Source organism: Myxine glutinosa, chromosome 1 (genome assembly GCF_964187855.1).
Source record: "Myxine glutinosa chromosome 1, kmMyxGlut1.1, whole genome shotgun sequence".
NCBI classification, from domain to species: Eukaryota; Metazoa; Chordata; class Myxini; order Myxiniformes; family Myxinidae; genus Myxine; species Myxine glutinosa.
Genome location: NC_136261.1, coordinates 363,542,834 through 363,568,417, shown reverse-complemented (window position 1 = coordinate 363,568,417; position 25,584 = coordinate 363,542,834). Strand labels below are relative to the sequence as shown.

The window sequence follows — 25,584 nt, the reverse complement described above, 5'->3', positions numbered from 1 at the left end:
GAATTGGGGACCTACACTTATTTAATTAACGCAACGCAGATTCAACTATTGGAAACACGGCCTTATCTAAAACACATACAAATGAAATAACTGGAATCCTATGGTGGCCTATGTGTTGCTTGTGGACTAACTAGGGGTGCTACCTTTAACCTTTTAATAATGGGATATTTACAAGAGTTGATATACAAGTGTGGGTTTTCAAAACCGCAACACTGCACCCCCCCCTCCCCCCTTTTTCCAGGCTCGGCCCGAGCCGAAACAAAAGGACTATCTTTTAACTTAGTGTGACACTTAGGTGGGGTTACCCTCTACTTTCAACCTCACCCTGAGTGCGACAGTTTTAACACTAGATATGTCCCACCTGCTGCGTTGCATCCTACCTAACTGACTCACGTCCATAATTAACCGAATTACGGAATGGTCTTCAAACTACACATTTAAGCCGGTGGGGAGCATTGTTTACAAGACACTAATTATTTACAAACTGCAACCCAGGACCTGTCTTTTGTGGGAAAAGAAGAACTTTTGAGAAGGGGAAATGCCATTGCCATGCACTGCACCGATACACCATACCCATAAGTACCAATAAAAATAATGCACAAAAAGCACCATCCATGAAAATGCACAAAAATCAGACATTTCAGAAATAATAAATGATGAATGATGTCTTCTTCTTGCGCTTGCTCTGCTGGGCCGATGTTTCTGGCTGTCTTCTTGCTTGATGTTATTTCAATTAAAAGGGCACACACCGCGTCCGCTTTTTATTATTTATATGGCCAGCATGGCCAACTCAGGTGGTCCACCTGCATGGCATAGATGCCACTTAAAACAGTGGTCCACAAGCCAGATACCGCTGGCAACAATGGTCGGTCCCAGCAGAGGTGCCAGGCCACAGAACGTGTGGTCCATAAGTGGTGCCAGGCCACAGAACGTGTGGTCCATATGGTGCATCAGTGCAGGCAGGAGGCAGCAAGGGTGCGGGCGCACAACACACTACCCTCGGGCACAAAAGAACATGGTCCATGAGTGGGGAAGGAAGACAAGCAGAGCTAGCGGGGGGAAAGGGCGCAAGGGTACACAGCAAAACAAGGCAATGCAAGGTGAGGGGCGCGGGAGAGCGAGCCGAGAAAGCTCGTCCCTAGCGTTCGTCACCCCCCCAAGTCACCTGCTCTACCCTTGCCCCTACCCCGTATTTACACCATTTGTTACAGGTTCGGCACTCATTCCTAGTGTTATTATTATTGTGGGTCCAAGTATTGGGATTGTTGTTGTTTAAAGGAAATCCGGATCGAGACCGGAAGGGGTGGAGCGAAGAAAAGGGAGGTGGGAGGAGATCGGAAAGAGACGTGGTGGTGGAGGCTCCGGGCCGAGCGTTTGACGTACAGTGCGAGGGAACCTTGGGTCCTTAAAAGGAAGTTCGGTCGATAAGAAATATCGCCGGAGTGCGGGGAGCCGGTGTCGCCGGGTATTCTCAGCGAGGTTCCAGAGGATCCAGACCTTGAGAACCTGGGTTGGAGCGAAAGCCGCCCGCCATTCTGGCCACGCGAGCACCCTGCAGGGAACAGGCTTTCGTCGTGTCGGCTGGGCATTCTTCCCTGGTGGATTGCCGGGAACGGCCGTGCCAGAGAGGGGCACGTGCGAATTCTACGGAGGCTCGCAGGTTGAACCGCAACGTGTACGTTGGAGCGAATCTTTGTGAGGTTCCTCTCCACCGCTGTGCTGCTGGGGGCTGAGCACTTGACCTCGGGGTCGTCTCGCTCGTCGACGCCTCAATTCGAATCTTTGTGAGGTTCCTCTCCACCGCTGTGCTGCTGGGGGCTGAGCACGTGACCTCGGGGTCGTCTCGCTCGTCGACGCCTCAATTGACCATCGGGCCTTGACTCCCCGATCGCGGGAGCGCACAGAGACATTGGGACTTCGCCTTAGAGTGGAGCAGAGATATTGGGGGAGGTGCCGTGAGTGTGGGGTTGAGGGGCTTGATAAGGATATCATCGTAGGAGTTGAAAGTAGGGGTGATTGCCCCATTGCTGTATGGCTCTTTGTGTGTGATTGCCCCATTGCTGTATGGCTTGCCCCATTGCGGTATGGCTCTTTGTGTGGGATTTATAATATATATTGGTTTGCTTATAACCGGGTGTGGTTGCATCATGTGACTCGACTGTGTCATTTGCTGGTTCCAGTGAGGGATAAAAACATCTTTCTGCCGGGGACCCTCTCGGGGTCCGGAGGTCCACCGAGACCAGGGGTAAGGTGGGGGGGGGGGGGGAGACCCCATAACACATTTACAAATTCGTCGCTACGTCTCACCCACGTCAAGATGCGTCTTTCTTTCTCCAAAATCGTTCACAAAATCTGGTGTGGAGTCTTATCACCGAGGTGAGTGGATGCGGATGGTGCGAAGAGATTTTCTCCTAACTATCTTCTAAATGACATTAACCATTTACTCTACCCGGGGTCTTGCCCTGCCAAACCAATTGGCCATCTTACACTATGTGGTTCTAAAAACCGAATTCCCATTGACCATACTGTGGCGCTCTCCAATTTGGGGTCTCACTCCCCCGATTTTTCTACCTGTGCCCTCGCACAATTTCGGGGCTGGGTCGTGTGGCTCTCCCAGCAGGTCCTACTTACCTGCGCATCTCCGCCACTGAACGTCGCCACCCGAGCTTGCCTAGCTCCTTCACCCTAACCTACCTTACTGGGGAAGGCCCTCCTGGCGCTCTCACCCCCTCCATGCCCACCTTGGCATCGGGCTACCCGGGTCCTCTCCTGGGATCCTCGGGCCCCACTGAACTCTACACAACTCTACCTGGCTCCCAGAGCCTACCTGCGGCCTCACCTGGCCGACAGACTACCAGTGGCGGAGTGCCCAACCAACCATACTCGCTAACAGGCCACACGGTACGCCCAGCCATTCCACACACTAATGCACCCATCCAAGCAGTACCCTGCTACTTCCCGCACCACAGATGTCAATATCCAACCACAATTTACCTACTCCCTCTACCTACTTTAAACTACCCTCCCCGGGTATTCGTGAAGGGGTCCATCCTTCCCCCATCCACTCCTTCGCACCATGCACTCCACTCCACTCATCCCACAATACTCACTCCACTCAACAAGCACTCCACACCATTTATTACCACTCACCAAATCTCTATTTGTACACGAAGCAAGCAATTCATTCAACCAACTTCATTACATTCATCCACAATACGCTCACAATACATCACCTCTCCAAACCATTGCCTCACGCTCTCAAATCTTCCCACGCTCAATTCCTCATTTCACCAGCACTACCAGGAATCTCATTCACACAGCATCATTTAACTATCTACTCCCTTCTAATACTGGTGCTCCCCGTCATCCCTTATACTAAGCACTCCCACGTCATTATCAACCAACTACTCTACTCTACGTCCCCACTACCTGTACAATGTCACTACTTAAATCTTGATCTCCTAAAGTCATTTCTAGGTCCTAACGATTATCCTAACCCGCCCTCGGCGAGCTTACACTGCCACCCCATAAACATATAGCTCCTTTGCCCCAAAAAATGAGGGATGGTAGGATTACAATCCCTCCACACCGGTCATCATTTCCAATCACTATCGCCATCACAGTCCACTACACTTGAGCGTCTCGGTACGTCATTACATCCTTTTCACAGCTTGGCTTCGAAAAACCGAGCAATGCATACGGGTGTTCTGTCTCCTGCAGGTTGGGTCCGTCCGGCATTCGGATTCAGGGGAGGAGGTTTTGTCGGGCCAAGGCTCCAGGCACCATCTCGGCGAAACGCTTTGCGCTCCCAAGCGCGATGGCCCAGCCTTGCCCGGCGGAGCGCCGCCACCGCAAGGGAGCGCCGCTCCGAACCCTCCTACCTCCCCTCGAACCGGGCCGGTCGCCTTGCTTGGCAAAACGCGGCACCGACCGTGCAGGGCGGGGCCCGGCCCGGATCGTGCACGGCGCTCCTTGCGAGATCACCGCGGCAACGATCCCCGCCGGTTCCCACTGCACACCAAGCCCGTCACGTACCGAGGATTCGCGTCGGCTATACGTTGGTCTAAACGCTAACCCCCCGGTCTGGGTCGATGCTCGAGTCACATTCTCACATGCACACCTCGTGACCCACTCTTATCTCGCACATCGATGCGCTCCAGCGCTTCCCATACTCACAAATCCCATACATTCCATTATCACACACTCCTCTGTTACACACCTTTCTTCCACGCACTCCTCCCGTGCACTCTCCCCCGTTACGTACTCTGTAACCACCCAGGGTGTGCACTCTTGCATCCACCCACTCAGCGTACACCTACCCACGGGTGTGCAATCTCTTGTCGCACACCCAATCACGTGCTCCGGTGTGCATCCCCGCACACTCACCACAACCAACTCAGGTGTGCATCCTCGCACACGCTTCTCATCCATCTCACTCTCTGTATCACACTCACCCTCACACATGCACTCCCTTGTGCATTCTCCCTCGCTCTCGGTTTCATACTCGCGCTCCGGCGCCATTCGCACACGTGCGCCATTTCCATTCACACAGCGCACCACGGACCTTCTACAAGCGCCCGGGTTACGCCGGGATCCCAAGCACGCGAAAAATCCTCTCGCGCCAAACCTTTTCGCGCCATATACAGCCCGGCTTACCTTCGGGGTCCTCTTTTCCACACGCACCTGCAAATCTTTATAAGGATTAGCAAGTACGGCATCATGATGCGAATACAGACTTTGCATGCATTCCATCTCAATCTCCGATATATCCTCCATACCTGCCGTCTCTCCAACCCCAATTTCCACTATCACCATTACCATCTCTTTGTCCTCGACGACCACCGGCTCATATGAATTTGCCCTGTCCAATTCGGCGGCCGTCGGGTTTTTCACACCCCAAGTCCCGATTTCTACCCCGGTCAACGTATCTGCGCTTTGCTCTGGCTCGCTTTTCCCGCGCTCCTCCAACCGCACTACCTCGTCGCGTACCCCCGCAACCTTTCCGCCCGATCCGCGGTCTCTGTGGCCACAAAATGCGGGTGGCCGCAAAATGAAAGGACCTAAGCTCATTTCTTTGCACAACGCAGATATTACTAGGGGAAATGGCCTACTCTTACACATACTATGACAAAATTAATACTCTAAGTGGGCCTACATGTTGCTTGTGGACTAACTATGGGGGGCAAACCTTTAACCTTTAATGATGTCATATATATTAAATATGTTTAAACCGCAGCCGTGATGCTGACACCGCCCTCCCCCCTCCCCCCCCACCCCCCACCCCAGAATTTCATGCTTTAAACGTTTCCCAGTGTTTACCCTGGATTAGAATCAGTACACCGTATCCCTGCATGTCGTAAGAGACGACTAAGAGGGTTGGCGTCAGGAAGGGCATCCGGCCATAAAAACATTGCCTCAAGAAGAGAACCATGACAATTGCAGCTACATATGGGCAGGGTACAGCCCGAAGTGGAGATCGGTTTCTGAGGTTTGGGACATGGAATGTAGGGACAATGACAGGGAGATCAGGAGAAGTGGTGGAAGTATTGGTCAGAAGAAGAGTGGACATATGTTGTGTGCAAGAGACGAGATGGAAGGGAAGTGGTGTGAGAATGGTGAAGGGTAGGCAGGGACAGAAATACAAGTCTATGTGGCAAGGGTGCCCGGAGGGCGTGAATGGTGTTGGTGTCCTGTTTTCTGAGGAGTTTGTAGACAGTGTGGTGAGTGTGACTAGAGTGAGTGATAGGTTGATGATGGTGAAAATGATGATTGGAAAGCTCTTGGTGAACGTCATCTCGGGATATGCTCCGCAGGTTGGTCGGAGCGATGAAGAGAAGGACAAGTTCTGGTGTGCGATAGAGAAGCTGATGGAAAACGTGAAAGATGAGGAAGTTGTTGTGGTAGGAGGAGACCTAAATGGACATGTGGGAAGGAGTATGGATGGTTTTGAGGGAGTTCATGGGGGTTACGGACATGGTGTGAGAAATGGAGAAGGTGAAAGGATTTTGGAGTTTGCTGATGGAGCCGATTTGTTGATTTGTAATACTCAGTTCCAGAAAGAGGATAATAAGCTTGTTACATACACGTCAGGTGGGGCGACGACAACCGTTGACTACCTGATGGTGCATAGGTGAGATAGGGGGCACCTCCGGGACACAAAGGTGATCCCGGGGGAGGAGGCTGTTTCACAGCACCACTTGGTTGTCTGCGACATAAGGGTGAAAGGTGCGAGGAGAGCTCGGCGGTTGAAGTACCAACCGAGAATGAAGGTGTGGAGGTTGAAAGAGGTGACTGTAAGGGAGGCATTAAAAGGGAGGCTGAGTAGGGTAGAGGATGATGTGGTTGAGCTTGAAAGTGGTTGGATATCAATGAAAGCTAGTCTGTTGGGAGCCGTTGGTGAGGTATGTGGATGGACAAAAGGACCACTGAGGCACTCGGAAACATGATGGTGGGAAGATGAAGTTGGAAAGAGGATTGACGAGAAGAGGAAGAAGCTCAAGGAGTGGCAGAAGGCGAAGGGTACGGGAGCAGAAACAGCAGAGCATGAAAGTTTTAAGGCAGCCAAGAAGGCTGCAAAGAAAGAGGGTAGCAAAGGCGCAGGAGGCATGTAGGAAAATGTTCGGAGAACGATTGGATTCGGAAGAGGGTCAGAGAGCAGTTTTCAGGATTGCAAAGCAGATAGCGAAAGAGAGGTGTGATGTGATGGGGGTGAGTTGCTTGAAGGATGAAGTGGGACAAATCGTTGTCGACCCAGATGGAATTAAAGGAAGATGGAAAAGATATATGGAAATGCTCTTGAATACAGAGAATGAATGGGATGGCAACAGAGAGTAACCCAGTTTTAGGACCGGCAGAGAAGATAACTGAGAAGGAAGTTGAGGAAGCGATAAAAGCAATGAAGAGTAGAAAAGCGGGAGGGTCGACGGGAGATGTGGGAGATATGTTGAAGGCAGCAGGAAGTTGGGGTGTGAAGAGAATGACAGAGATCTGTAATCTGATGGTGAAAGAAGGCCGCATTCCAGTGGATTGGGAACTGAGTACCCGCGTCCCTCTATACAAGGGGAAAGGTGACCCTCTGGAGTGTGGCTCGTACCGAGCGATAAAGTCATTGGAGCATGGAATGAAGGTATTGGAAAGGGTGGTGGAGAGGAGGATAAGGAAGAAAGTGAAGATTGACGAAATGCAGCTTGGATTTATGCCAGGAAGAGGAACGACAGACGCGCTTTTCATTGTGAGGCAGTTGCAGGAGAAGTACATTGAGAAGAGGAAGAAGTTGTTTCTTGGGTTTGTTGATCTGGAGAAAGCATTCGATAGGGTTCCACGCAAAGTATTGACATGGGCATTGAGGAAGTTAGGAGTGGAGGAATGGTTGATCAGAGTAGTGATGGCAATGTACAAAAGAGCGTGCACAGCTGCAAGGACGAAGGACGGGAACAGTGGTGAGTTTGAGGTGAATGTGGGAGTGCATCAGGGGTCGGTACTAAGTCCACTACTATTTGTAGCTGTGATGGAGGTGCTGGCTCAGAACGTAAAGGAGGGTTTACCGTGGGAGTTGTTGTATGCAGATGATCTGGTGTTGATTGCGGAAAGTATGGATGGACTGAAGGAAAAGATGAACACGTGGAAGGAATGTATGGAGACAAAAGGTCTGAAGGTGAATATCGGAAAGACGAAGGTGATGGCAAGTGGTAAAGCATGTGGTGAGGTGGAAAGAACTGGGAAGTGGCCGTGTGCTGTGTGCAGCAAGGGTGTCGGAGTGAACTCCATTCAATGTACAATGTGCGCTGAGTGGGTTCATCAAAAATGTAGTGGTCTGAGAGGGTCCTTAACCAGTGTGGCAGCTACTTTCAAGTGTAAGGTGTGCACAGAGGGAGCTGCAGATGGAGGAAATGTTGAGTTGGATCTTGGAGACGGCGTGAAGCTGGAAGGTTTTGTTACGGTTTTCCGCCGCCCTTCCTACCCTTACCAAGGGGAGATTAAGCCCCTTGTTCTTTCTGGGCTGGCGTAACCGAGACTTGAAACGCCTCTTCCGGGCCAACGCAAGGTCGGGTTTCAGGACAAGTCTCGCACGTACCTAAATACCTGCGCCGCCACGGAAGCGGGGAACCAAGCCTCGCACGAGCCACGTGTAATTTGAGTACACCGAGCGGATTGCGTATCACGTGGTCCGTGCAGTTTTCTAGTATTGGAACCCGATTAGAGCGGTTCTATTCGTACCACGCTTAGTCAATGATGGAAAACACGAGACGGTCGAATAAAGGAATAACAGGATTTAATTATTATTTACACTTATATGTACAATTCGGTAGAAGACAGAGACACAGAGCAGCCTTATACAGTCTTATGCTTAATTCCTAGACACAGGCCCGATCACACTCACAAAGGGGAAATGCAGGCAGGATGATGTTCACGCGCTGCCTTGGTCGTCCAGGAACGGCGGCGTCGCCCGGCGTGGCTCTCCACGGTCACAGCACGTCCCGCGAAGATGGCAAGCAGGTGGTGGAAAGGATCCTCGTAGCGCGTCTCTCAAACAAAAGGCAGCAGATGGGGCAGGAAGGCGGGAGGGAATGTACGCGTCTCTCGGCGGCTTTCCACAGCGCGTTGAGTTGCCGGCGCGCTACCATTCGCGTAACCCAATCGAGGCTCGGCCTCAAGCTCAACCGAGCGTCCACTTTAATACGAGCGCTTATACTTGGTTCATGCGCGTCTTTTCTCAGAACTCGTAACTCTCATCAACACGCGCCGCTCCAACAACTCGATGCACAAGCTCACCTCTCCCCGAACTGCTCTTCGAACTCGACTGCTCGTGGGGGCTTCGCGCGACGGGTTTTATTGCCACGTCCTGAGCCCTCTCGAACGTTCCAACCACGCCCTGTGACGCATTGCCGCAGCCACTCCCTCTGAGCCCTGATTGGCGGCTTGCGCTTACCGTCAGCTTCTTCGCAGCCCTCCTTTGGTCCCGACTCGATTTGCCAGGCCTGCCTCGTGTTAATTCGTGCCAAAACGCCAAAGGCAGCACAAGGAGGCGTAAGGCAATGGAGGCGGCATAAGGCAATGAAGGAATGAAAAGGACCTAACTCTCATTATTCTACTCAACGCAAAACTAACACAGGAAAAGGACTATGCTCACAAATACTAAGAAATAACTGAACTATCGTGAGGCTACGTGTTGTTGTGTGACTAACTATGAGGGGGAAATTTAACCTTTATTGTACAAAACTCAAAACCGCAACACTACCCCTCTCCCTCGTCAGACTCGTCCCTGAGTCGAACCTAACAAAATTGGAACGACCCGTTTTGAGAATAATCTTGAAAATTAACTTTTGCTTTTACATGTGACATATCGATGTGATTCCCTCTAACATTTACTCTAACCCGTGGGTGCGACAGTTTTAAAACACTAAATATGTCCCACCTATTGGGTTGAGTAGCTAATCTAACAGAATCACCCCCACAATTAACCGAATCCGGAATTTGTCAAACTAAACATATAGCCGGTGGGCAGCATTTTTATATCCAAGCACAAAAAAACTTAACCTTAATTACAGTTCTATGACCCAGGACCTGTCCTTTTTGAAAGAGAAGATTGGAGGGGAGAGAAATCATAGCAAAAATCACAAAACACACATAAATGCATCACACTTGCTGCTTGCTTCTTGCATCTTGCTTCTTGCATCTTCTGTTTGCATATATCAAACCGGCTAGCCCCCGGACCGGCATACAGGCCATTCCTGCTCTTCAGGGCTAACTAAACTTACAAATCTTCTCGTCCCTAGCACACCATAATAAACATGCACAACAAATGTGATTATTTTATTTCATTGCCAAGCACGGCCAACCCTATGTGGTCCGACTGCGTGGCATTCATGCCACTCAAAACAAGTGGTCCGAAGATGCAAGGTGAATTTGCAGCAAGGTGCTGCACAGCAGAGGTGCAAGGCCACAAAACTTGTGGTCCATAGTGTGTGTAATGTGCAGCAAAGTGTTTGTGGCAGCAAAGTGCTGCACAGGTGCAGCAAAGTTACAACACAAGGATATGGCAGCAAAGTTCTGCGCAGTTTGGCTGCACAGACGTAGCAAAGTGCAGCAGGGAATGCTGCGCAGGTCACTGGTGCTGCAGAGTTCCACCTAAAAAATGGTCCTGGGGTAGGGGGAGAGACAAAGCACGACCAGCAAAGCGGAAAGGGTGCAAAGGTACACAGCAAAACAAGGTAATGCAGCACAAGGGGCGCGGAAGAGTGAGCAGAGCAGGCTCGTCCCTCACCGTCCGTACCCCCCCCCATCGTCGGCTTACACTACCCTAGCCCTTCCTTGTATTTACAAATTCGTCTCTACGTCTTGTCTCCCATATCCCCCCTCTATTCCAAATTCGTCTCCCAATCCCCCCCCCAGGAAGGAAGGAATGGAACAAACACAATGTCTCATTACGTCATGATGCGTCTTACACTCACAGTTTACTTGGCCCTGGTGTGGAGCTTCGTCCTCCTCGGTGCATGGCTGTGGATGGCGCGAAGGGATTTCTCTTCTTAACTACACTAATGACATTAACTCATTTAAACTACCCGGGGTTGTACCCTGCCAATCGGCCATCTTTAAACTATGTGGTTCTAAAAACCGAATTCCCATTGTCCACCCTGCGGTGCCCTTGAAATTTGGATCTCACTCCCACAAATTTTCACACTGTGCCCTTGCACAATTTCGGGGCTGAGTCATGTGGCTCCACTAGCAGGTCCAACTACCTGCGCACCTCCGCCACTGAAGTCGCCACCCGAGCTTACCTGCTCCTGCGACTACCTAAACTGGGGAAGGCCCCTCCTGGCACTTTACCCCCTGATGCCCACCTTGGCATTGGGCAACCCGGGTCCTTCCCTTGGATCCTCGGGCCCCACTCACAACTACTCACAACTACCCTAACTGGCTCCCAGAGCCTACCTGCGGCCTCACCTGGCCGACAAACTACCAGTGGCGGAGTGCCCCAATAATCCTACACACCAATTAAACCACACGCCCAGCCATTTCACTAACTCATGCACGCTCCAAAGCACTACGTTGCCACTACCTGCACCACAGGTGTCAATATCCTTACAAATTTTGCCTATACCCTCTACCTGGCTTTACACTACCCACCCCGGGCGTCCGTGAATGGGTTCCATTTCCCCCCATTCACTCCTTCGCACCGTGCATTCCACACCTTTTATTCCCACACCAAGCATTCCACACCACTCATTCGCACACCTGTTGTGCTCGCACACCATTACCTCGCACACCTCAAATACCATTCCCTTTATTTTCCATACACAATTCCTCACCAACACATACAGCATGATCTATCTAACTGCTTTTCCCCTAAAACTCGTGCTTCCTCGTCATGCCTTTTAAACTAAGCACTCTCCGTCATTAACAACCATCTAAGCTACCTACGTCCCCTCTATAGGTACAGATGTCCCTTCTTAAATCTTGTCCCTAAGGTCTTCTAATTCCCTCACATTATCCTAGCCCTCCCTCGGCTAGCTTCGGTGCCCCATAGAGGTAACCATTACTGGTACCCCCATGTGCCTGTCACTGCCATCCCCCTAATCTAATGCTCATGGGCCCTGGTTGAGGAATGGTCAAACTACCATTCCTCCAAGTAGGGTACACTATCATCAGTCCGCTATACTTGAGCCTCTCCAAGTGGATGTACATTGTCATCACGGCTCGGCTTCGAAAGGCCAAGCGATCCATGCGGTTGGTTCGTCTACTGTATGGGGTGTCCATCCGGCATTTTCGATCCAGGGGAGGAGGCATGGATGGGCCGAGGTGCAGGGGCCCATTCCTGCGCGGTGCCTCATGGTCCCATGCACGATGGCCCCAACCGCCCACAGTCGGAGCACCGCACCCGCAAAGGTGCGTGGCTCCGAACTCTCCTACCTCCCCTTGAACCTTGCCGATTGTCTTTGCCGCCACGGCGCGGCACCAACCATACAGGACGGGGTCCGGCACAAATCGTGCACGTCGGTCCTTGTGACATGGCCGTGGCATCGATCCCCGCCGGTCCCTGCTGCTCACAACTCACCGAGGGCTTCTGCTCGTGGGGGCTTCTGCTCGTGGGGGCTTCGCGCCACGGGTTTTATTGCCACGCCCTGAGCCCTCTCGAACGTTCCAACCATGCCCTGTGACGCATTGCCGCAGCCACTCCCTCTGAGCCCTGATTGGTGGCTCGCACTTACCGTCAGCTTCTTCGCCGCCCTCATTTGGTCCCGAATCGATTTGCCAGGCCTGCCTCGTGTTAATTCGCGCCAAAAAGCCAAAGGCAGCACAAGGAGGCGTAAGGCAATGGAGGCGGCATAAGGCAATGAAGGAATGAAAAGGACCTAACTCTCATTATTCTAATAAACGCAAAACTAACACAGGAAAAGGACTATGCTCACAAATACTAAGAAATAACTGAACTATCGCGAGGCTACGTGTTGTTGTGTGACTAACTATGAGGGGTAAATTTAACCTTTATTGTACAAAACTATATATATATATATATATATATATATATATATATATATATATATATATATATATATATATATATGACATATTTCATCGTGACTTGACTTCACTGACTATGACTTGACTTCATCCATTTCATGGATGACCTGACAGTTGTCCAACAGTCCGCTGATGCAGCAGTAGAGGTACTGGGACGACTGGAAAGGTTGATGCGGTGGGCAAGAATGGGATTTAAAGCAAGAAAGTCGAGGAGTGTGGTAGTGAGACGAGGAGTGGTGGATAACATGCACAGGTTTGAGCTGGGAGGGGAGGTGGTTCCATCATTGGTAGAGGCCCCTGTGAAGAGTTTGGGAAGATGGTATACAGTGGAGTTGAATGATGTGGGAAGAGTGGAGGAGGTCAGAAACAAGCTTTTGAGAGGTTTGAAGAGGATTGATGGATGTGGTTTGCCAGGTAAGTTGAAGGTATGGTGTTTGAAGTTTGGGTTGATGCCATGAGTATTGTGGCCATTGATGATGTATGATATTGCAATTGGGCATGTAGAGAGGATGGAGGTTGTGGTGAGTGGGTTTGTGAGGAGGTGGTTGGGAGTGCCACGCTGTTTGACGAACATTGCCTTTTATGGTCAGGGTGGAAAACTCCAGTTTCCCTTGACATCATTAACCGAGGAGTTTAAGGTGGTGAGGGTGCGGGAGTTCATGATGTTGCGGGATTCAAGTGATGCAGTGGTAAAGAATGCTCTCCCAGAGAAGAAGGGAAGTCGGAAGTGGAATGCAAGAGCAGAGGTGGACAAGATGGAGGAGCGGTTGCAACAGGAGGAGGTCATGGGGATGGTACTGCATGGGAAGCATGCAGTACGGCTGCAGAAACCCTCATCCACGCCTTCATCACCTCCCGTCTGGACTACTGCAATAGCCTCCTCTATGGTTCACCCTCAAAAATCACCAATAAACTCCAATACATTCAGAACTCCGCTGCCCGTCTACTCACTCATTCCCGGACCCGTGACCACATCACCCCCGTCCTTTACAAGCTTCACTGGCTCCCCATCCCCCAGAGAATCCAGTACAAAATCCTCCTCTTGACATACAAAGCCCTCCATAACCTGGCCCCATCCTACCTGGCTGACCTCCTCTCCAGACACACTCCCACCCGCAACCTCCGCTCTGCTGGTACCAACCTCCTGACCCCCTCCATCCGGACCAAATTCAGATCCTGGGGGGACAGGGCCTTCTCCATCGCTGCTCCCACCCTCTGGAACTCACTACCTCACACCATCAGAGACTCCTCCTCACTCACCACATTCAAAACATCACTAAAGACCCACCTGTTCAACGCTGCATTCAACATTCAACCCACAGCATTTAACCCCTGACTATCTCTTCTCCTTCTCCCTCCTTTTGCTTTAAATATTTCCCTATTGATTCTTGTCTTATATATATGCCGTATATCGCTGCTGTTTGTTTTCTTGATTCTTGTCTTTTTGCAATTGTTGTTTTCATGTATTGTTATGCATTATGTTTTCCACTCTGTCAAAGCGCCTTTGGGCTTCTGGAAAAGCGCTATACAAAATAAATGAATTATTATTATTATTATAAGCATGGCTTGGGGTGGATGGAGCATGAGCGATGGGGAAAGGCATGTGTGAAAGAGAGGAGGAAGATGGTTGAGAGGGAGGTGAGAAGAAAGGAAGAGGAGGGGAGATTTGTGAAAGCAGTCGGTCAGGCACAGCAAGGTGCTTGGACTAAGTGGGAAGGTGTGCGGGTGAGGATATTGAAGTGGCAAGAGATTTGGAGGATGGAGCCAATATTGTTGAATTTCCTGTTGCGGGCAACGTATGATGTGCTTCCGTCACCAGTAAACTTGAGATTGTGGGGGTTGTTGCAGGAGGAGAGATGTTATTTGTGTGGGGGTGTGTGAACGGTGCAGCATGCACTCAGTGCATGCTCAGTTGCATTGGCAGCAGGAAGATACAGGTGGCGACATGATCAGGTGCTGGCGGTGGTGGTGCAGATGGTGCAACAAGAGGTGCTGAGATCGAGAGAGAGAAGAGTGGAGAAGGAGACTGATGGGGGAGAGGTGTGGTTTGTCAAAGATTTTCAAGTGGTAAGAGGTGGAAAGAGGAGGAGGTGGAAAGCAAGAGGGCTGTCAGATGCTTGTGATTGGCAGGTGGTGGCAGACCTAAAGCCACAATTGGTATTCCCAGAGGAGATCTGTGTGACAAGGTTGCGGCCTGACATTGTCATTTGGTCAAGTGCAACAAGACAGGTCGTCTTCGGGGAGTTGTCGGTACCTTGGGAAGAGAACATGGAGGTAAGGAGGTGCACGAGAGGAAGAGAGGAAAGTACAGTGAGCTGGAGGCAGAGTGCCGGGAGAAGAGTTGGCGAGTTTCGTGTCAGCCATTTGAGGTGGGGTATAGAGGGGTATATTGGCAATTCCTTTTCTGCATTTCTTGCTAGGCTGGGAGTGTGTGGGACAGAAAGAAGGAGGATGTGTGACAAGGTGGCCCAGGTTGCCTTGAAAGGCTCATTTTGGATATGGAGGCACGTCGAACAGTAGGTTGGTTGTCTGTTTTTTTGTTGTTGTTTTTGTTACCATTATTATTTCTTATTTTGTGTATATGAGTGAGTGGGTGAGGGTGTGTGTTTTTGCATGAATTAATTTTTGCATGAGTGTGTGTTTTTGTGTGTTGAGTGGTGTATGATGTAAGGGTAGGTGGTTGGTTGGTTGGTGTTGTGTGTGTCTGGGTGTGTATGTGTGTGTATGAATGATCTGGTGTGTTTTGTTGGTGAGTGGTGAAGGGTATAAAGGTGGGTGTTTGAGTGTTCCACCATGTTTGTTTGGTGCTGTGGATTCTGGATGTGGAGGTGTTGTTGTTGTTCGCACTGACTGGGGGTGGGGGTATGTACGCATCCAGGTGCAGTTGCTGCATGTGGATGTGTATGTGCCCCTGCTGGCCCACCTTAGCTGACCGTATGGACTATGGAGGTTGAAGGGCCGAAACGGGATGATGCTGAGGACCTCGACTGAGGACCCGGTCAGTGCGGCACACTTGTGACCAGGTGTGTTTTGAACTTATATATATATATATATATATATATATACATACATACATACATACATACATACATACATACATACATACATACATACATACATACATACATACATACATACACACACTAGCTGAATGCACCCGGCGTTGCCCGGGTTCTTTTTGAATGAATTTACGACTATAATTCAGCTTTTACTCGCGGCCGTAGAAGATTGACTACTATAATTCAGCTCAGCTTTTAATTGTGAAATGGGCCCAGCCCGGCCGAAGCGGCCTCGACCGGCCTCGCCACCTAGCCTATAACCTTCCCGGGTCCCGTCCCGACATTTTTTGTTTCAGAGGTTTCCTCCTATAGTGCACCTCCTATAGTTCAGGAGATTAGCGCGTGCAGACAAACAAACAAAAACTTTCTTTTATATATAGAAGATAGATAGATAGAATTTAGAGGATATTGTTACAGACGCGGTTTTAGATGTTAGTTTACCGAGCGGTTTGGTATTACCGCGTCCGAACAGTTACTCCCCGATTAGAACCCGATCCCGCCCGACGTTGACCAAATCGCGCTATGCTAAATCAATGAAGGAAAGGACACAACGGCTGGGATAAATGAAACGACACAAGGGGGTACAGTTCTCAAGACCTCCGGAGGAGGATATAATTGGTGATGCAGAAAAGGGTAGATTACAAGGTAAGAGGTAAAGCACAGAAAAGATGGGCACTTAGACACAGTCTTATCTATCCCCGACAGACCACAGACAAACGGGACAAGACTGACTTACACAGGGATTGATGGCAAGGAAGGACAGGCAGTCGATAGCACAAGGTGCACCTTGGCTCAGGGGCAGAATCAACACGGTCCGGTCCAGAGATGCGGGGAGGTATTTCAGCGCTCGGAGGTGGCGTCTTCTCTCTCCAAGCTGAGGGCGCATCTGACGTCACCTCCCTCTTCCTGCGCATGCTCAGCGGGGAGTGACACGCCCTCGGCTCGTTGGCTCCGCCCCAGATGGAATCGGTCCGCCGCTTCTATTGGGTGCGGGGGGTTACCGGGCTCCGCCCTTGACGAGGAGCTGACAGCGAGCCCCTGCGTGGTAACCCCGTCGGAGCACATGTTCAATGGCGGCTAACCAAGCCGGAGTCAGGACGCACACTCCCCGCGCCGCCGCCGCTGTTGTTGTTGTTGTTGTTGTTGTTGTACCATGAGGAAGAGCTGCGGGGAGGTATTGGGAGGTCCTAAACTTTCTAACAGTGCCATACAATCACATTCTGGTGCAAAGAAGAGTCAGAATTAATGGAAACGAGTCCTTAACTGACATAGACTAAGAATAACTAGCAAGATGTCCTATAGTTGTCTACCTGAGATGCGGTGGACCTGGATGCGACATTTAATGGGGGAAATAGGGGAAGGTCGGGTCTACAGAGTGTTGTTTACAGAAAATGGGACTAGGGAATGGGGGATTGGGGATAGTTGGGAAGGATGAGGAAATAGGGGAATATTTACAAGCGGATATGGATGGATGTAAATCCCATATCCGCAACAATATATATATATATACATATATATATATATACATATATATACATATATACATATATATATATATATATATATATATATATATATATATATATATATATATATATATATATATATATATATATATATATATATATATATATATATATATATATATATATATATTTGTCTTTTTTTTGTTACGTTTGTGGGGGTATGGATACTTTAGTCCAAGTAGATTTGCATAGATTAGTGTGTTCCGATTGTCGTGAAGAAGAAGAACCACCATGTAATAAGTATGGATCCGGTGGATCGTGTGTTCGGATTAAGGTGTATCTTCGTTCCCTTTACGAGGAGTGGGGCATGTTAACGAGCTCAGGGATTATGGGTAAATTATCCCTTGTATGTCGATACCTCTAATTTATTTCCTATGTCTCTTTTGGCACCGCACCATGGACCTGTAGAACTAGAATTCCACATTTAAACGCACTCATTAAATAAACTTACCGGAAGCCAGGACATTGAGCGTTGATGCTGACAACCCTGACTTTGGAAGCACATATGTCGAAAGATCTGTGAGGCCACGCCCAGAAGTGTGGTGTTTGGGCGGGAGTTGATTGACGGAAAGGACTGGAAGGGAGCAACCCGCTGATTGGTGAGGCAGGGCAGATGACGTGAGAGGCTGGATGATAAAGAAACGTGCTGGCGGACATTTTCTGTTCTCGTGCTGGAGATGACAGTGCACGGTCGCAATTCTCTCTCGCGCTCTTCTTGTTTTGATGCCATTGCGAACGGTCGTGATTGCTCCTCTCATCCCCCTTCTCGGTTTTGGATCTGGCGATAATGGTTGTGCCAGCAACTTCTCCTCGGTCCCCTGTTCTTCTGGTGTCTGGGCATTGAGAGTGAACATTCCCTATTGCACCTCTCGTTCCAAAAGCGATGGTGCATGGGGAGGATTCATCGCGAGCAGCCGTGTTCCGGCATCGGGCTGGTGGTCTTGAGGCGGAAGAGCCGGGGACAGAGAGCTGTGGTTTTTCCCCAAGCAAGAACAACGAGCTACGTGACAACTCCTGTTCGCTTGGCACGCGAGGCCCAGAGTGAAGGGACGTATAGTGAGGCCTGTTTCGTGCCAACGAGCGCTTTTCGCGCTCAAAGCCGCCAACGCCCTGGACGATTTTTACGACCTCTGACAGACCCCACCAGCGATCAGAGCTGAGTGCACTAAATAACCAGACACCTTTATTTGATCCAACATTTATTTTATCCCTCGTCTGTGTTTGTGTCTGTTGTGGGGACATCCCGTTTAGGAGTTTAGTTCATCATTTTTTTTTAGTTTAGGAATTTAGTTCATTTAGAAGGTTGTTCGTGCTACCCTGAGGTATTGAGAAAAATTGCTAAATGGCTCATTGTTAATCACTCTCCATGGGGAATAAAATATGTTAATGATGTCATAGGTGCCTCCATTATGACATCATAATTTGACAAGTACAAAACTTCATCCGATCAAGATGAAATTTATTGAGCATCATCTTGGGATAAATTTGTAGAGAAAAAAAAAATGACGTCATCTGTCACGTGGTTCGGCCGCCATATTTGTTTTAATACAAAAGCCATAAAAACTACTTGTTTTGCCGCTCAATAAATGCTAAACAATGGTACTGATCGTTATGAACAAGACTATTTTGTTTTCAATTTTGATATTTCCTCAAGCACTGAAGGTGGATGGGGGGCTATGATTTTACCCATTTGTCTGTGAGCAGGATATCTCAAATTTGTGGATGGGTCGGCCAAAACTTGGGCAGGTTGGGTGTATCTCAAGGACATATTTTTTTGTTTTTAAATTTTTGTGGTTCTCTGTGCTGCAGCAGGTGATTAAAAGCCCAATAACCCTTTCTTCCCCACAGTAATCTACACACCCTCGAAAAGCCAAAAACCCATTGGCGGAGAGAGTCCTTGTGTGGGCTCTATTCCTAAAGTTTACCACGCTCTCCAGTCTCCCCGTCATGTACAGTCTGCCAGATTGTCGATGGCCTTTAACACCTCACTGCCTGTGGAGAGGTTGGACTTTGAGTCTTCACCAATGTCAGATTCCCAACTTGATGCGTCGCTTTCGGTACGTTCTATCCTTTAAAAAATAATTATAATAATAAAGTGAGATCTTTAAAGCCCAATATTGCATCTGATTTCTGTCAAGTAGCCATTTTATTTATTGCAGCAATCTTGCAATGTCTAGAATCAATTTCCTTTCATATTCTCAATGGATTAATAAGTCACCTGAAGTGTACGTTGTACTCCCTTACTGAGGTTGTCATGTTGCGCAGGCGCAATGGGACCGGTTTGCTACATTTTTCTGCTGTTCATTTTTTATTTCACCAGGCTAAGCAAATCTTCATCTTGAGATCACACATCTTGACATGTTGACGTGTGTAGATTTAAAATGGACAATCGACGCCACTTTAACCCTTTGAGTACGGATGATGTCCAGTGCCGCAACCCACGAAAAAGTTTTGTGTACGGATGATGTTACTACACGTCATCGACTATACTGTTATGTCGGCGGGGTAGAGCAATATTTTGAGTCAGGTAGATCTGAAATAGGTAACATGCTTCGTCTGTCGCGATAAGGAATCTGCCCTGTAATAAGTTCTGTGTGTTTAGTCCGGTTTGTCGGTTAAGGAGTATACCTGTGAACATATCAGGATGTTCGGGTGCTAGGTAGGTGTAGGGATTAATGATAACAGCCCTTGTGTGTCACACCTGTTAATCAAACCTTTGTCCCTTATGGCAACGCACACCTGTAAACAATTAGATAGGCCCTTTAGCGCACACAGTAATTGAATCCCCATCCCCTTACAACGACTTTGGAAGAAGCCAGATTGGGGCACCGCCGGGTGGCCGCCGTCAGCTACATCACCAGCTAGGCCTAGCAACATCGCGTGACCATGCCACAGGGAACGTGTGATTGGAGGGAAGGAGCTGGAAGGTTCGGTGGAAGGCGCACTGGTTGGTGGCGCGCCAAGGATGACGTCTCCGCCCAGGTTATAAAAGGGCGCTGCAGGACATTTTAGCAGCTCTAGCTCTAGCCCTTGCACTCTCTGCCTCTTGCGCTGCATGTCTCTGGCTGTCTTGCGCTGCATGATATCTGTGTGCTTGAAGCTCTTGCGCTTCTTTTTTTGGTCTCTGTGCTGGTGGTCGTTGGTTCACCATCTGCGTGGTGTGGGAGCGAGGCTCGGTGCTGTGAACGGGCGGGACCTCGTGTGCAAACGGCGAGGGCGTTGGCTCGGGCCTGGCGAGCTTCCACTTCCCTTCTTCTTCCCGTGCTAGATAAGTAAAATCCGTGTTTGATCGTCGCCTCAATTAAATCCGTTTGGTCCATCCCGCGGTCCCTGGTATTAACCGGAAGGGTCCGCGCGACAATACCTATAAATAGATCGTTTGTACGTAGTTGCATTCCCGTACCAAAATGCCAAATTAATCCCGTACCGGGGGTATTTTTATCAAAAAAATATTCCCGTAATCAAAGGGTTAATAAACTAGTCCCAGAATTATTGAATGTTACTCGATTTCTTTCATTTATTTATTTTTCATGCATAACCTATTTATTTTATTTGCATAATTTTTTTTTAAACCAGTTCCATCGTATCTGATTTTAATGGCACTTATTAACTGCAGTGTATGTGTTTTTCTTCTTAACCCTTCCTTTATTCTCTCTGCCTCCTTTTCCCCTTTCTTTTTTCCCCCTACCCTCCTTTCTTTCACCCCTGCCCCCCTTTTAAAATCTAGGACACTTTGAAATCCAAACAAGCACTTGTTCTCCAAGAGCTGTCCGCTGCAGATAGGTTGTACTCTGAGTGTGACCAAAAGAGTCCTTTACCATTTGAATTTGCCATAACGAACGAAATGCTCAATACTTGCGTCAAGATTGGGGAAGGTGTCTTTGGGGAGGTTTACTCATTCACCAACCACAACGGAGAAACTTCAGCACTTAAGGCAAGAAATTAATTTTCTAATTGAGGACCATGGATATTAATCTTTCTCCTTAGTTTCCATAATCTGGCAGCTGTTCAAGTCTTTGTCCACATTGGCCCATTGCAATGTTTTAGTTTTATTTATTTTTCCTCTTCAAAACCAAACTAGATGAGGATGAAGTGCAAAGCTTGTTGCTCTCGCATCACAGACAATTCATTGTCCTATCTATTAATTATTGTTACCGTCTTTTGGTGTAGCTTCCTCTGTTCTCTATCCACCGACCCTCCCAAGCAACTCCAGCGTGCACGTGTTCTTCCAGTAATGCACTTCTGGTTAAACCTCTGGAATCCAGGCCGACTACACACCAATTATTTTTTTTCCTCTTCTCCAGTCTGTGGAACTGCCTTCCAGAGGCTGTTCTATCCTACCCTTTCCCGCTGGGCTTCGAGCAGTGCACCACAATCTTGTGTCATCCCCCATCCCTACCTGCAAATTTCTACCTCCATTAACCCTATTTGACATAACCTTCTTACTTGCAGGTTACATTGTTTCCTCCTGCCTCTCTTGTTTGTTCATTCCCCTGCGTGTAGTTTGAAACTGTGGTCTCACTGCCAGTATACATTGCCTTTTAGCCCCCTGTCACCTCATTTTTCCATAAGCCTTCATCTGGTAGAGGGGAAAAAAGGAGGAGTCCATTAACAGTTCGATTATAATCCGGTACAGTTCATAACAATACATCACTAATCTTCCTTGTATCATGCACCAATGTTAATTGCCTTGCCATGAGGCAAACACGCTCAAATAACTAGAGAGTTCATAGCACATCTTACCCCTATGTCATGTTCAAGTTTATCATTCAATTATTTAAATAAAATTATTTTAAAGGTCATATTTAAAAAAAAATCTGGAAGTTTAGCGCCGTTAATGTAGTGTCTTGTACACCAGCTTATTTAACATGTCCAAGAAGTACTGCTAAACAGAAGGGTTTTGAAAGTGGCAAGAAGGTGATTTGTGTTCTACAGTTTTCAAGTATATACAGTAAAGCCTCGCCATCCGCTGGGGTTACATTCCTGCAAAACACTGCAAATGGTTAACATCTTCTAACACGTAAGTCGATGAGATACGTTCCAGCCTCACAAAATTGAAGTCCAAAAATCATTAATAAACTTTAAAAAAAAGAAAAAAAGACATTCAAAAAGAAAAATAAGAACAATTGAGTAAAATAAAATAAGTAACATTTACCATCAATAATAAGGCTTTTCTGCTTAGAGTACCTGTATAATACAGTACAGTGATCGATCTTGCAGGAGCGGCTCACAGTTCCCTCATATCTATTAATTTGATCTTACCTCTGTGAAGACAGGACCGCTCAGTCTTCCATGACGTGTTTTGTTTTGTGCAGAGCGGCCTGGCAGAGGTTACAAGGTGGTCCCAAATAGGAATCCCCGATGTAACAGAACGATGAAAATTAACATGGGGTTGATGTAACAGAACGATGAAAATTAACATGGGGTTGTTCTTCTTCACCACAATATATCACCCTTCTTTTTCTTCAGAAAGATTATTTTGTTCCTTTTGTTTTGTTGGATCCTCATTAATATTTTTGTGTTTAAAAACTTTTGAAAACAGAACGAATTTAAGGTGGACAGAATTCATTTTTTTTCTACATTGTAACATGACATTAGAAGACGCTGAATGAAAATTTTTGTATTTTTCGGTTATAGTGTACAGTATTATAATTTAACACGTAATGCTAAATTAAGGAAAATACCTCTGTGCAAAAATGGAAAGTGCTTAAAATATGAAAACTGAACGAGTTTAAGGTGGGAGTGGATCAATTTTCCATGGGTACATGGGAGTATCGGCGTGGAGGGAGATGACGAAGTGAGATGTCCGATGTCCGCAGACCCGAAAGACCAAGAATACAAGCCGTTTAATGGTAACGACACATGTGGGATAGGGACATCAGCTCGAATCTGGCCAATTCCCTTCTCGAAGCTCTTTTTACGATGTACTCTGTTTATATACAGAGTCAAAAGCCCATTCAAACAATAGTGAAGCAGAGATAAGAACATGCAAGTAAGTTTCCTTCTAAGTACATGCCACGCATTCATAGTGCCACGCATGCAATCTTGAAGGTCAGCTTCCAGCACGGGGCGGCCTGTTCTCCCATAATGTGTTTTAAAATCTCAGAGAAGCAGAGAGAAACACAGACCAGCTTTGTGGTCAGAACAGCAAATGCAAGAGAAAAAAAAAAAAATCACAGAGCATGAGATATGCATTCTCAGCCTGTTCAGAGAACTAATGAGAAAAGGTTTTATAAAGCAACCATCAGCTCCCACAGAGAGAAAAGGGTGTCTAAAAGCTAAGTGCAGATATGTGAAATTGCGGAGCGAGAACACGCGGACGGTGAGGTTTGTTATAATTCAATTAAAATAAAAGAATGATTTAAAATGTCGTAGAAAATAAAATCTGCAACTTTACCACCATTGACGCGGTGTATATTACATCACTTTTTCTAACACGTTACATGAGGTCTTCGTGCCTGTTGTTTATGTCTTTTATGTTGTCCTTAAAAACAGTAAGTTTCCTATTGTACACCGCTCCTTTCCTATGCCATCTCCAGGCACTGCAAAACGTCATTGCCAGGCACCGAAGGGGGCTCGGCAATGACGCCCGCTGAAAGGGAGTACTCAGTTTTCACTCCGGTTTCTTGTTTTCTTTGTTTGTCCCGGCGATATCTCAGCCATCCTTTAAGCTAGGAAGCTGAAATTTCGGCACAATAGTGAGCAAGTACTTTGTCAAAAGCGGTATTTTTTGTTTTTTGATTAATCAATTATTTACTTAATTATTATCGATTTATTAAGTACTTATTTATTTCCTTTCTCTTCTGGGTATTATCTCAGGCACCTTTTGAGTTAGGAAGCTGATATTTGGACACAACAATGACCAAGTGATTTGGCTGCAATGGCTATTTTTGATTGATTAATCAATTAATCGATTAATTATTTAATTATTCGATTAATGACTAAATTTTTTTTTTTTTTTTTTTTAGTTACAGATTCGATGAAATGGTGGTGGTTGATGTGTTCTATGAGCCAACTGATTAATTATTTAAATTTTTTAATGATTATTTATTTATTTTCATTATTAATCATTTATTTATTTTCTTTCTCATCTGGGCAATATCTCAGGCACCTTTTGAGCGAGGAAGCTGATATTTGGACATGACAATGACCAAGCGATTTGGCTGGAAAGGGTATTTTTGATTTATTGATTAATTAATTAATCGATTAATTATTTAATTATTTGATGAATGACTTGATTAATTGATTATTTTGAAGTTACAGATTCGGATGAAATGGTGGTGGTTTATGTATTCTATTAGCCAATTGATTAACTATTTAATTTTTTTATGATTATTATTTATTTATTTTCATTATTAATCATTTATTTATTTTCTTTCTCATATGGGCAATATCTCAGGCACCTTTAGAGCTTGGAAACTAATATTTGGACATGACAGTGACCAAGTGATTTGGCTATAAAGGATTTTTTTGATTTATTCATTAATCATTTAATCGATTAATTATTTATTGATGAATCAATTAAGTATTTAATTTTTTTATTAATGACTTATTTAATTAAATTTCGAAAAGATACATCTTCGGATGAAGCACTCGTGGTTTAGTTATTCTATTAGCCAATTGATTAAGAAAATATTTTATGATAATCTTTTATTTATTTTAATTATGCAATTAATCAATCAATTATCGAACACCTCTCCCGCCCAATGCAGTAGTCTCCATGAGCTGCACGGTGCCCAGCAATACCGCGCTGTGGAATATTTAATTATTTGGCATGGGGGTACTTTGAATGTATCTGTACTTGTTTGGAATGATTTTCAATTTGGTTGACTGTCAAACAGGCAGACACAGTAAAAATATAATCTCTCACCTCTGCACATGCACGATCGGGATGAATTCAGAGCCAAAGTTCTGTGAAACGACAGGTTCGTTTTCCAATTTGTGTTCTGATTTGCGTTGTTGTTCCTTGATCAAATTGATGTTTGTAGACGGACACAGATGTGAACCAATTGCTTAACCCCGCTTTTCACTTTGCATGCATGGGGTTAAAATGAAACCTAAGTAGCACCACCTCCATTAAAAAAAAAACCTTTCATTGAAGCATCGACTTCAATGCAGAGACATTGACCATAGTGTTTCAATTGTTTTTCTTGCAGATTGTACCAATAGAAGGACTCTGCACTGTGAATGGTGAACCGCAAAAGACTTTTGAGGAAATCCTTCCCGAGGTCGTCATTGCCAAGTAAAGAAGACAAGATTAACTGACTTTAGTTTGTTTATTGAAGTCTTGATCTACCTATGCTTTATGATTTGTATAACCCAGTCCGTGAAGAAGGCTGAAAACAATTTTTTTGTGATTGCTCTCGTTTTTTAATGTTGAGGCTGAGTTGATTCACACTCTGGTGTCTTGATAGGGAACTCGCTTTGCTGAGCAATGGGAAGTTGAACAGCACGGAAAGTTTCATCAAAGTGAGGAG

The 25,584-nt window shown here is 47.0% G+C and overlaps 1 protein-coding gene across 1 annotated transcript in view; it reads left to right on the top strand.

Moving 5' to 3' along the window:
- The window catches only part of LOC144888153 (uncharacterized), a gene marked incomplete at its 3' end in the record, with an annotated part of 131,072 nt that extends 105,488 nt beyond the window's left edge, over positions 1-25,584 (top strand). Inside the window, 4 exon segments of the mRNA XM_078769996.1 lie at positions 18,956-19,164; positions 20,835-21,041; positions 25,264-25,349; positions 25,522-25,584. Coding sequence (XP_078626122.1) covers positions 18,956-19,164; positions 20,835-21,041; positions 25,264-25,349; positions 25,522-25,584 — 565 coding nt within the window.